Source organism: Lotus japonicus, chromosome 4, assembly GCF_012489685.1.
Source record: "Lotus japonicus ecotype B-129 chromosome 4, LjGifu_v1.2".
Classification (NCBI taxonomy): Eukaryota; Viridiplantae; Streptophyta; class Magnoliopsida; order Fabales; family Fabaceae; genus Lotus; species Lotus japonicus.
Window position 1 is genome coordinate 59210718 of NC_080044.1, and position 14294 is coordinate 59225011.

At 37.3% G+C, this 14294-nt stretch overlaps 1 protein-coding gene across 1 annotated transcript; it reads right to left on the reverse strand.

Annotated features, from left to right (window-relative positions):
• Positions 1-319: 319 nt before the first annotated feature.
• Positions 320-14083, reverse strand: LOC130711600 (DNA damage-binding protein 1-like). The gene is made up of 18 exons (XM_057561286.1): positions 13777-14083; positions 13633-13681; positions 13475-13534; positions 13280-13371; positions 12330-12381; positions 12114-12176; positions 11946-11995; positions 10612-10687; positions 8931-9140; positions 8694-8800; positions 8414-8522; positions 7531-7731; positions 7200-7412; positions 3216-3326; positions 2134-2409; positions 1493-1767; positions 1291-1403; positions 320-1213 (listed from the first exon to the last, which is right to left on the reverse strand). The coding sequence occupies exons 1-18, from the start codon at positions 13878-13880 to the stop codon at positions 408-410; spliced, it is 2967 nt and encodes a 988-aa protein (XP_057417269.1). The 5' UTR covers positions 13881-14083; the 3' UTR covers positions 320-407.
• Between the last annotated feature and the right edge of the window lie 211 nt (positions 14084-14294).

The following is a 14294-nucleotide window of genomic DNA, read 5'->3' on the forward strand; positions in this document are numbered from 1 at the left end:
TTTAAGCTTACATGGATCAAGCCCATATGGTCATCCTATTCATAACACTCCCCCTCAATGGCAGAACTAGGAATTTTTTGAGCCTGGGCAAGGTTATGTCTAAGTCTAATTACCCACATCTGATGTCTGACTTATGATTTTAAATTGGGGTTGCGGTCGCAGTTTCAGGTGCTGCGATTACGGGCATTACGGTGTTGCGGCGTGAATAGCGTGTTGCAATAACAAATATGTGATTTACGACTTGCAAGAATATAAAAAAAAAATATCATGTAGTTAATAAATGTAATCAATTATATATTAATTTATTTTTTTCCAATTCCCCTCTATCTTTACCTCACGTTCCTTCTTCCTTCATTTTGAGTGATTACATTCATTCCAAAATAGACTAAACTCCATCCTAATTAGGTTCAGGAAATGTTTCCATTCCTAATTTTAATTAGACTAAAAAATAGAAAGACAAATTCAAACAAACACAATATATATGTTAGACTAGGCTGGCTACTAGTACTAACAAGTGCTGATTCATACAGAAATTCTGGATAAAAGTTCGGCGGTAGCATAACATTTTCAATTCTAGTACGAACAGATGTAGGAAGACCGGCTTCCTCTTCCAAAGTACTTATATGGAGCCAAAATCTCTCCCCTCCATAGTGATCACTACCGTAATCAGGTAGAAATCTTAACTGCGCAAAACCACAACTCAGCCTTTTAATTGTTCTAAGTATATAAACTTGATTTTCCTGTGTGGAAAAATACGCATTATCGTCCATTTGAAGTATCTCAATTGAGAAGATTGCGGGATCTCCGTGACCAGTGTCATGCAAACATATTGAAACCGACCCCTCCATAAGAAACATTAAGACTTCCAGAAATGCTTGGTCCGCAGCATTGTTCCACCCCGATTTCAAGGAGTATAGAGTGCCTTCGATTGATACATCAAATTGAGGCACTTCTTCAATTTGAGCAATCAGTGCAAAAAAAATTCTCACCATGTAGTGGCCCTTTGGCACTTTATCAATTGTGTAGCAATTGTTGGGACCGTAATCTGATGGAAAATATCTCAGAGTCCCCAGCACAGGAGTGATCGCACTCGTCCTAGATGCAGTGGCAGCTATGCCACCTGAGTAATATTTGTCTGCAGTCCATGCTCGCATGCGATTCATATCAGAGACATTTTGAAGCGAGCCACAGCTTATCCGCATTTTAAACAACTCTGCAATGAATATGAATTGATTAGATTTTAAATAATTGTTAGTTTTATTACTATAAACTTTAGTGCATGAAGCTCACCTCTGTTGCTTACTTCGGCATGGCCAAGGGAAGCAAAGCTAAGAAGCAACAATAGAAATTGAAGCAAAGCAGTCATGGACAACCCCTCCTTCACCTTTTTCTTCTTTCTGCCCCTGCAATACAGAAAGAAAGTTAGATTAGTCGTAGGTATAAATGATAAATCAACCATTCTTGGATATCAAACTAAAACAGACAAATATACCTGTCTGGAATAGCAGCAGAGTTGAAAGGGCACATGTGACTCACTTCCTTCAGATTCACATTACTATACAGTAATTTTTTGTTACTACTGTAAATCACAGTTGGCCGATCAGATGCAGCAAATACATGGGTAGTATTCTTGGATGAGAAAGTCTGTAGTGTAATAGGTTGTGTCCCAAGAGAGACCTTTTTCCTATCTGTTAACTCGCCAGAACTTGTGTTCAACATAAAGTTTAAGAGATGACCATCACCAAGGGCACATAGCAAGTAAGATATCTGGAGAATAAAATGAAGAGCAACACACTTTAATAGAAAGCTTCAGACTAGGAAACTACCATTGAAGTTAAGAAAGATGAGTTGGAAGCTTAGCAGATGTGTCAATTCAAAATCCTTGGAGCATTATTAGAAAAATATGTAACTCGAGCAGAATAGTAAAATAGACATTAATGTTGCTAATCTTGTTTATTCCCCGAAACCATTTAAATGTGTAAAATCCGAAATACCCATTCTGAAAGTAGAACTTGGGAGATGAGCACCCCAAATGTTATTCCGGCATTTCAGAAATAAAAGAAATTAAATTAGTCACCCCTACGCAGAAGCAAAAAAAACAGTACACAACAAGATAGGTCAAGGAAAGCGCACCCCTTCAAACGCACAAAGAAGAACAGATCGAGGTATTATCTCTCCTCCTAAATGCTCCTTTGTGATGAGATTCAGGTCAGGAAGAGAAAAAATTCGAACACTTATCTCAGTCCACATTCCAACTGCTGCTAGATGACTCTGATTGGGGTTTTCACCAATTGGATTTATGTCTAGGCATGAGACCTCATACTCCAGTTGGGCGTGCTTTACTTCCTGTAGTATGCCATCTCCAATTTCGAGGTAAACTAAATGCCCACCTCCTGTGGCCAACAAAACCTGTATCCAGGTGTAACAATAATTACCAACTCGATACAAACTTAATGTGTGCGGAGTAAAATCCAACATCTGAAATGTGCATAATGTACAAGTAATGAAATAGATTGAAGCAAAATCACTCAAATGGTAACTTTTATATGGCTTCATTCGATACTACACAAAAACTAATTGTGAGAGGCATCATTAGAGAATTCAAGGAAATGCCAAGTAAATAATAATACTGGAAGAAGGCATTTGAAAAGTAGAGCCATATCGCTCTTTGGAAACCTCCAGGGAATGCTCCCCTTCATGCTTACAAAAGCCATAAAGTCATTGCTCAAGGAAATTCGAAACAACCAATGATGTAGGAATTCCAAATCATCATTCATACCAAACAACAAAATTTTAATGACTATTAAATATTCTTTTAATGTTGCTTTGCTGACTTTCTCCTTTTAACTTAAAACCCGAGATAGCACCAGTTAGTGTTATATTCTACTTGAACGATCCAATAGATTTCTAAACACAGTATCTTTTATCGAAATAGAACTAGCATCTACTAGCAAAACCGGTGCTCGGTTCAAATTAAAATTGATGATACGAAGCTGCTCATGGGTGACAGCCAAGCACCAACCTTCAACATCCTGACAGCTAAGTTACATCAATGTTCCCATGGGAAAGAGTGGAAGGGGGAACGAGACAGATTCTGTGATTCTGCCTCAGCTCAGAAGTGCCACATTGATGAGGGAACCCATTGCATTTACAAAACCATCAAGCAAATATCACCTATTGTCTCAAATTAACATTTAAAAAAAAAAGAATCAAACCTGGGTAGCATTTGCAGTAGCTACATTTATTGAAAAGCCTTCTGGTGCATGCCATTCATTCCGTAGCTCCCTAGTTGTGGAACTGACCAGTCTCACAGAGCTTGAGGTGACCTGTTAAGTTGGTTTATTAGCTAATGATTGGAAGCTACCATTTCAACAAAATAAATAAGCAAAACCAAAAACATAGAAGAGTACAAATGATGAATGTTAATTTATGGAAGCAACTTACAAAGATTACACAGACAAACTACAAACGAGCATGCAAGACTTAAGCTTTCAGAAGAAGCTCCAAGACACATAACACATAATTTCAAATCTGTTTATTTTAATTACAATGGATTCCGGTTATTTTTGGTTTACTCAGATTACGGCCCATTAATATCAGTGTATTCTCCTTAGACTTGATCAAATTTCCTTCCGTATATTTTTCAAACAACAAAAAAATCAAAGACTGCAGCAACAACTGAGCCACATCCCACTTAATGAAGTCTGCTTCATGTGCACAAGATATATCTTCTTTTACTAAAGCTGATTTCATTTCAAAGTACCGCAATTACAAAATGGAGAATGATATTTAAAGCAAATGCATACTAAATAAACTTGAACCACTGATGGATACACTTTGAAGCAACCCCTGTTAAAACTCTATGTATAAACACCATAGTAATACAAAGAAAGCAGTCCTGTCTTCTGTCTTGAGTAAGTAAAAATATGGGGAAATCTAACTTTTAAAAAAAAATGAGTTTGTTAAGATTGAAAACGCATATGTAAGGATCTCCAGATTAATCATGCCATTAATCTTTATGTAAAAGTTTAAAACAATGAGTGGGTATTTGTAATACAAAAGGGTAATACATGTTAAAAACCTTGAGAGAACCTTACCACAAAGGCTAGCCATTGTGGTTGTATATCTCAAGGCCTTATAAACCCTCACTAGAATCTTATATTTCCAATATGGGACTGTTAGGACCCCTGTTAGGATTAATTATATTAGGATTTAATTTATTTTAATTTAGGAATCTATCTTTATAGTATCTTTTATATTAGGATGTTATCTCTTATTCTAGTAGTATATCTTATGTATTTCTTAGGGATTAAGTTATTGATATTAGGATTAGTTATTATAAATAGGAGTACCCTCTTTAGGTTAGAGTTATGGATTAGATTATTGAGTTTGTAAAGGGAACCAGCCTTATTGAAGAGGAACCAGCCTCTTGGTTCTAAGAGGAACCAGCCTCTTAGTTCTTATCTATCTTTATTTTCCAGTCTTTTATAATAAAATACAAAAATATTAGCCTTTATTATATTTTTCCCTTATGTTTCACCACGTTAGGATTTTCGGGTCCTAACAATTGGTCCGACCTGCCGGATCGAAATTCCGCCAGCTACCGCACGCACCATTACACTTCCTCTTTGATTCTACCACACCTGCCACTTACAGTTGTCACTTCGCTGCAACGTCACTGTTCACGTCACTGTTCACGTGCCAAATTGGGTTTTGCTTACACGCACCTGTCCATTCACGCTTTGATTGGCTGTTCTGGGCGATAATTTTATTTTATTTCCAGAAGTTCTTGCCATCATGGTCCTTTCAATGAAAGAATGGCAGTCTATTGTCCAGGAGTTTCCCAAGTTTGACGGGGTGGATCCGGTTTCCTGGATTGCTCGAGCCCAGAAAATCTTCGAGGTACACCGTTTGCGGGATCTAGATAAGTTGCAATTGGCATCCCTTAGCATGGACGGGGAGAAGGCCACTAATTGGTTTTATTGTTGCTGTCAAGATCTCGATCTCACTTGGAATCGCTTCATCTCCCTCTTGCTTCAACGTTTTGGTGTCGGGTATCGTGCTAACGTTTACAAGAGGCTGAACACTCTCCGACAAAGCAGTACTGTTGACGCTTATGTGCGGGAATTTGAAGCTTTGGTGGCCCATGTTCCTGATCTTTCTGAAGAGCGGTTGTTGGAGTGTTTTCAGCGGGGCCTCAGACTGGTGGTTCGTCTTAGGTTGCGTTCTTTCCATCCTACAACTTTGTTGCGTGCCATGGAGATTGCTCGAGAAATTGATTCAGAATTTTGCCGTGCTGAAGAACAATCACCGACTCCAGAGGCTTCTCTCCCCTCGCCTTCTAACACCGAAGGGGAAACCGTTGCTAGTATTTCGGTGGAAGAAGAAGGCATACTCAAGGAGGACTCAAGCGAAGACGTACTGACGGAGGACTCAAGCAATCAACATGTTGCGCTTACTTCTGAGACTTCTAATGAGTCCAAGCAAGACACTACTTTTCCGCTAGAAGGTCCCCAAGAAGATGTTGCCAATATGCCTCACATCAGCACAATCTCTATGGTAGATGCTCCGTTGTCAATGTCTTTGAATGCTGTTATGATTGAAAAATTTGGCAATACAGACGATTTCAAGCATCTGGGTACACAATTAACATTGGTATTTGTGGACAAAGTTGGTCATTCAACGCGGAGGGGTGCACCCTCAATACCGATGCCACTATGGGTACTCAATGTGTTGTCCAAGCGACCTCCTCCAATGCCGCCAGATCTGGACACTTGGACACTTGCTGTTCTGGCGCCTCGCTCGGATTGCCGCCTACAATGGGACCCGGGAGGGGAAGATTGGATCTACTATGCTACTTCCAACCTTGAGGACAAGGTTGATTTTAGGGGAGGAGTATTGTTAGGATTAATTATATTAGGATTTAATTTATTTTAATTTAGGAATCTATCTTTATAGTATCTTTTATATTAGGATGTTATCTCTTATTCTAGTAGTATATCTTATGTATTTCTTAGGGATTAAGTTATTGATATTAGGATTAGTTATTATAAATAGGAGTGCCCTCTTTAGGTTAGAGTTATGGATTAGATTATTGAGTTTGTAAAGGGAACCAGCCTTATTGAAGAGGAACCAGCCTCTTGGTTCTAAGAGGAACCAGCCTCTTAGTTCTTATCTATCTTTATTTTCCAGTCTTTTATAATAAAATACAAAAATATTAGCCTTTATTATATTTTTCCCTTATGTTTCACCACGTTAGGATTTTCGGGTCCTAACAACCCCATTGCAAGGTATGGGACTTGAGTCCCACATTGGAAGTATGGGATTCTAATGTGAGGTTTATAAGGCCTTGGGCTCTCCAACTACAACAGCTAGCTTTTGTGGTGTGGTTCTCCCAAGGTTCTTATCAATGGTATCAGAGCCTTCCACCATGTCTCTGAGCTGCAAACGAGCGGTGCGGGTGGTGACACCGACATTGCAGTGTTCGCCTGGGAGCGGAGCGTGGTGGGGTGTTAGGACCGCATTGCAAGGTATGGGACTTGAGTCCCACATTGGAAGTATGGGATTCTAATGTGGGGTTTATAAGGCCTTGGGCTCTCCAACTACAACAGCTAGCTTTTGTTTGTGGTGTGGTTCTCCCAAGGTTCTTATCAGGGACTCAAGCCTCACTCCTTGCAATTGGATCCTGACATCCCACCACGCTCTTCAACCCTAATGCCCACGTAGACTGGCTGTGCACTAGCCCATTGATTAGTCCCCAGACAAACAACGCAATGCTGCCGCTCGTTTTTAGTTGACAGACATGGTGGAAGGGTCAGATACCAATTGTTAAGAGCCTTGGGAGAACCATACCACAAAAGCTACCTGTTGTGGAGAGCCCAAGGCCTTAGAAACCCCACACTAGAATCGCATAGTTCCAATATTACCTTGCAATTGGATCCTAACAGTGCATTTTTTAAATTTAATATTCAATTACTTGAGAAATAACATAAAAATCCATGGAAAGCAATCATGTAGAAAAACATAATAAATAGAAAGCCTAATTAATTTTGATTGTAAATTCATATGACAACAATTCTGCGGAATGAATAGCTTTCTCAGCATCCATTTTTCTTAGAGTTAGATAGAGAGATGCAGGTGTCGAAATCAACAAGAAAAGAAGAAAAACACGAAAGCAGGAAAATAAGGTCAGAACCTACTTGTACAAGTTGATTGTGAACTGCATCATGGCAAAATAATGTCTGTACTAGAGAACAGAATCCCTCAAGCTCAACTTCATCCAGCTCATCCTCAATATTCATTGCTAAGATTCTCGTATCTCTTATGAAACTTACAACCAGGAAAGTGTCAAAAGGGTCATCTGTTGAGGATCTTAGTGACCACATTTTGATACCTTGAAGTTCTACAGATGCCTACATCAATGAAATAATATTTTACAAAGCATGCGTTGCTTGATAAAGTTTAATTTATCTTTTTCAAAATGTCTCAGGTGCAGAGGTCCCACACTGGGCCGATAGGAAGGGAACTGACCTGTTCATTGATCCCTATTTCATTACGGACAACACGAAGAGAACCATCCTTGTAAGCTCCAGAGCAGGTTACAACCTGACCTTGGCCTTGCCTTTCAAGGTCTACCACAGAGAAATCAACAATTGGCCCCAAATTGACATACCTTTCCAAAACATCCACATAAGAGCCTTTTGCATCAGGCTGTAGATTTAGTTTTATAAGCTGTATTTCATCCATCAGAAAATGTTAATACATTATCATGTCTGAATATGGAAGAAAAAGTAAGCACCTAAGGATAAGCCATAATACATGTCAAAGTCTTAAAAGCAATATGACCAGGGTAAACAGTGAAGAAAAACATCAAGTACTGCAAAAGCTACATTATACAGATTTTGGTGAAGCAGCTAAGAACAGGGAGGCGGCTCATCCTTATATTGTCTTGTTGACTTCTTTTCACTTTATTATTGTGAATTTGTTTGTCATGAAGTTGAAATGCTAAATATTTGCGATATAAATGCTGTTAAATTATGTGTGGGTGATAAAATATTTTTTAAGTAACATTTCAAAAGTCTCTCAAATTTACTACTTGAGTATATCTAAACTTGAGTTTGATAACCTTGCCATTTACTATATAAACAAACACTGTTCTCGGAACTAACTTTATAGTTCAAACTATAACTTTCAAGAGTTCGAATTCTCAATACAATACATGGGCAATTACCCAAATTCCAACATAGCATGCACATTCCACATCACATACAAATAATACATAATTCAGAGTTCTCCATACTAAGTTAAAAAAAATAGTTGGACTTGGGGGAGTCAGAACTTTGGATAAAATTAACTATCACCGATATGGAATTGATAAAAATTTATACAACAATGTTTAAATTTATTATCCCACCTGAGAATCTCCATAACTTGAACCAATGTAGACAAATGCATTATCAAGGTATGATATTGTAGATGCAATGGAAGTCTCCCCAAGGGCCTCAATTTTCAGTCCTGTAACCCTAAAAAATAAATGTACATAACAAACCATAATATTCAGCAGTTAAAATACTGAATCGTTGGTTTTTTAAGGAAAAATACAGATTATTTCCTTAATCAACAAATTTATGCACAGGGAAGATTAATAAATCTGTTAAGCCAACAGTAAAACAAGACATTGGGTGATCACTTACTTTTCTTTCTCATGGGTTATTACAAGCAGACTAAGCAACCCCGTATGGTCACCAAGTAAATATCTAGAACCATCAGGATCAACTCTTCCATATGCTTTTGTAATTGACTGAAAAGCAGATCAAAAGGTATAATTTAGATACGCCCAGAAACTTTGTAATACAGTTACAGTTCATCAAATTTAAAATTTCACCGCAGATGGTTTAAATGGAAGTAGCAGAAACAGTTCTTTTACATACAGGTCTGATTGGAATAGCTTTGAAAGCATTGGCACTACAGTATACTATGGTTTCTTCACCAATAATAAGCACACCACAAAGAGGAGGGGGAACTGGTATCAATAAATCAGCCCCATTATCAAGGTTGTTCTGGGACCATGGACCCTCAACAAAATCTTTATCCTTCAGAGCAACCTCGTACGTCTTCACATGACGAGCATCTCTGTTGTCCTGTCATTCCAAAGCCATCAAAATGGTTGTGTTAAAAGCAGTTATGTTTGCAACCAAATATATTACCTAAGGGAAATACAGAAAATGCAGCAGACATTTACAATTTTACATAGATAATTAAATCATAGAAACATTGTGTCAACAGACTGTGAAATAGAGCATTTAATGCTCTTAATTAGCAGTTTTTTTTTGTCTGTATATAATTATGTTGTTTCCTGTTTGTACTTAATTTATTTTAGGTAGTTTCTTATTTTCATTCATTCTCCTTAATTCTCTCTTTAGTCAAGGATTTCCTTCTTTGACTTTGATCAATCACATTATGTAATTCCCTCTATAAGAAGAGGAATCCTTGTACAGTTTTTCATATCAATAATATTACCAAATATTTCAACTTGGTATCAGAGCCTCTATGACCGAGAGGTCTAGAGTTCGATCCTTGCTCCCCTCACTTTCTAATTAAAAGTGGAATTTAATTAAGCACATGGTAGGTGGGCCCGTGCATTTCACACTTCAAGCCCCAAGGGCTCTTGCGTGAGGGGGCGTGTTAGAATATAATATAAAACCATTAAAGTGACCCTTACCCAAAATCTTAAGCTTTTGGGATAAGTGGTTACTTGACATTTGAATAGATAATGTTATGCAAGAATATGAATTTGCCCAATCATGAACTCAAACTACAATAATACAGCTAAGACGTGTGGGTCTCAAAACCTCAACACTACAAATATTATCTTAAACATGTCAACAATTCTAATACAAATCAATGTAATGCTAACTCTTCAGTCATTTCTATAACAAATTACGTGCAGAACCTTCCCGTAATTTTTTTTTCATCTTCTGTTTATCAATAATATGCTATATTAGAAAATGAAGGAATTATTTTGAAAAAAAAAACCCACAAAGCACGTGCTATTATTATATTGATCACATGCCTTCTGTGCGAACATTTTTTTATAAGTGTTTGCTATTCAAACAAAATCTTTAGACCAAATGAAGGCAGGTCACCATTGGTTTGTGAAACAAACATAATTCGTTCCGACGACAAATTTCAGGTCAAAGAGAAAAGCATTCTGCTCTGACTACAAACACCAAAGGACCGCTTAAACTGAATGCTGCCACAATTTTCATCTCCTTATGAAGAGGTGTTTAGATTTCTAAATAAATTTAGCTTGATTTCCAAATGGAATTCTTAAAAAGGATTTTTCTCCCAGTGTGGAAAGGAAATGGAAACAAGAATTCTCCTCGAGGAGTCAAGAGCCCATGCTCTTCTATCCATATAAGATAAATGCATAAAATCAAACAGAAACAGGCGTTGTAGATTTCTCCACTTCCACTCCCTGACTACCTCTTCCAAACCCAAAAATAAATGAGTGTAGCAAAGGAAAACGGCAAACAAGTTAACAGCACGGACAGAGTCTATTCGATGAACTAATAATACCCCGAAAACAAAAGGTGGAATAGAATTACAGACCTGGTAAAGAACCACAAAAGTTGGCTTTGAACAACCAAAGAGAAATTTAATATCCAAAACTTGGAGCTCCTCAAGCCTGAAAAAAATGTACATCATAATTTTAATAACTAAACTAAATCAGAAACAGAAACATAAATTATTATACTTATAATTTATATTTGTCAAATTTGTCAGCAAACTCATTGCTGTCAACTCTGACATTTTAAGAACTAACAAATAACTTACACCTATATATATATATATATAAATGTTCTCTTAAATACTATGGCAACTGAAAGTTGTACACAAAGCAACTCACAAGCCACAATCAGAACAGGGGAGCATAAAGCTACGGTTGTTTTCCCAGCACAGCCATTACCCAAAGTAAAAGGGGACATGATGTAAAAGACATAAAGAAACTGAACAGTATCTACATCGTTTTACATCCATGATTTTTTCCACAAAAACCATTGCAGTTTAAAGATTTGTTAAACAAGTTCCAATGTACATTTGATAAATGGAGCATCATTGTTGATAAAAAGGTCTTTTTCTACCATGATAAATGATTTTCTTTAGGACAGAGATATGAAGCCCAAGGGAGTATAGGTATCTTCACCATTTAACTGGTACAAAGTTTGGCTTGCAAACCATCTATTCAACTAAACATAGATTAAACCAGCTAATCAAAGCATATACATACGTCCTTTTTTTTCTCTCCGAGAAAACTACATCCAAGTTCATTATTGACCCAAATGCATGACTCATGAAAATTATCTCATGTAGAGACATGACAATATCCAACATGAAAGGTTCTAGGTCATAGTATACACAGTTAGGACTGTGGTATACTGGTAATAATTAATCAAGGCAATACCCTCAGTTGCTACAATTATGCACGCCTAGTAATGAAGGTCCAATGTACATTTGCTAAATGGAGCATCATCATTGATAAGAAGGTCTTTTTCTACCATGATAATTGATTTCTTTAGGACAGAGACAAGGAGCCCAAGGGAGTATAGGTATCTTAATCATCTAACTGGTACAAAGTTTAGCTTGCAAACCGTCTATTCAACTAAACATAGATTAAACCAGCTAATCAAAGTATATGCATACTTCCTTTTTTCTCTCCGAGAAAACTACATCTAAGTTCATTATTGACCCAAATGCATGACGCATGAAAGTTATCTCATGTTATAATATCCAACATGGTCATACATAAACAGTTAGGACTGTGGTATACTGGTAATAATTAATCAAGGAAAAACTCTCAGTTGCTACAATTATGCACGCCAAGTAATGAAGGACAAATTGTAAATAAATTCTGTGTGGAGACAATTAAAAGATAATAGGATTACCTAATACTAAACGCTTCCTTGAGTTGTCCTTTATTATCGAAGGGAATAACCTGGAAGGCCAATGAACAGTGAATCACCAAAGTAGTTAAAATGAAACTGAAAACCTGAATGTATCGTCATTCTAATCTAACATCTTTGCAGGATAATGAACGAGAGGAAGTTACATACTTTAAACAAGCCATCATACAAATGGAGTCCAATCAACCTACAATCAGGATCGATAATGCCAATCTGCAGAGAGAGAAATGTATAACTGCTGAAATGAACTGAACAATAATCATCTGAATTTAAACTAGAAAAAACATTGGTGTTGTTAAAAATTATAAGAACTATGAGAACACAATCACCGCCCATGAATAATTAGAAGTGAAACAATTTATATACCTGTCCATTATCTGTGGGTCGTCCTATACGATCAGACACATCCCCCATAGCCCTGGATGACAACAATCCAGAAAATCCAACAAACAAACGAGATAAACAACATTGCTCTTAGCCTCTTACTAAACATTTCAATTTATAATTTACACACACACACAAGATTCTAATTGTAAAAAGTACACCAAAGTGAAATTATGAGCTGGGGATCCCATTGGAATTGAGTTACAATGCCTAATTTAACCCTAAATCTTCGTCCCGCTATACATTCAACAAAAACAATCTCAAGAAAAACTTTTAACCTTCATTCTTCACTGAAATTCCCAGCTTTTGCGGTTAAACCACTGATTAAAACAAAGAACCAACAACCATTAATCCCACCCTAAGGAAAGTAAAATTGCTGCCTAGTACGTGAGGCTCAGTCTATGGAAGGGAGATGAAAGCAAGTAAGAAAGGAAGCTAAAATTCTAAGGGATCATTGCTAGTTTCAAAAGGACCCTAAAATTCTAAGGGATCATGGTTATTTTCAAAAGGATGCTAATTGCCTTCTTCATAGGCTCTAACTCCTAAGAGAGGATACAAAACTCATCAACCAGGATTTTCTGGCCATACATAGTGTTTAAGCAGCTGATAAACTAACAAGCACGCAAAAAACACACATCGCGAACACTATTATGTTTTCATTTCTTTAGCCAATGGTGACATATGAAAGCCTTGCTTCAATGACTATTGACAATTTTAGGCTTATACAAATGCGCAATTCAGTTTTGATGAATAAAGATGCTTGCGCCAAAGATACGAAACTGTCTTTCACACACAGCATACAAACTTCTGCTTCCTAAACTAACTAAACGGATTAGCACTAACAAGCAGCTGACGCCCCAGCATCAATAATTGCTGAATAATTTTTTAAAAAATATATATTAATTACAATTAATATTTCTTCTCATTCATACCTTGTAACAAGTTCAGAAGTCTCAGGATCCCATTGAAGAACACAGAACTTGTATCGCTTAGTCGCAACAAACAGATAATCCTGTGCTTCACCCTGTTTGAGACCAAACCAGCAAAGAGGGGACTATTATGTCAGAATAAAATTACAAAAAAAATAGATAAAATTCAAGAAAAGTAGATGGTTTGTTCTTTCTTACATGAGGGCGGAAGAGTTCAAGGGTGGCAATTCTTCCATAAATGGGCACATCTAACATGGGCTGCAAAGAGAAATTTCACATTCATCTTACTCTATTACAAATTCAACCAAGAAGGAACATGCAAAGAGAGTAGAAAACAAGAAAGAAATGGGATATACCTGCAAGCCCTGAGGAGAGAGCAAATGAATCTCGATACGGGTGCATTTCCTGGAAGAAAAACAAAGAGGAATGAATGAATAAAATTGAAGAGTGAGTGAGGAGAAACCCTAAGAATGAATGAGAGAGTGGAGTATCGAATTTACGCGACGATGAGATTGAGGTCTTGAGGGCCGGTGAAATTGCCGACGCAAGAATGGGTAACGTTGGTGGGTTTGTGAGCTGTGACGACGTAGTTCCATGTACTCATCGTTTTCTTCTTCTTCTTCTTCACTCTTCATTAACGATGCTGCTTGCTACGAATCTCAGTTCTCACAGTGAGAACCACAGAGCGTTACCTAGCTTCTTCCTTAGGGTGCTGCAACTGTAAACAAACCCTCACCACGAACCACGAGCGAAGTTCGAAGCCCTCGTTGTGTGCTGTGAGTTTTCGTTCGGTTTTCACTGGTTTTTGCCGGGAAGTGAAAATATTTAAAATGCATATTTAATTAGTGGAAATAGATAATTTATTTAGTGAAGTGTTAGCATCCTCTATACCCCTACCACCTCACTAGTAGATTAAGACCTCTTTCCGCCCTTCATTCTCGGTATCTATTCAAAGCAAACAAATTTAATAGCACTAGCATCAACTATCTAATTTATCTCAATTATCTAAGTAATTTCT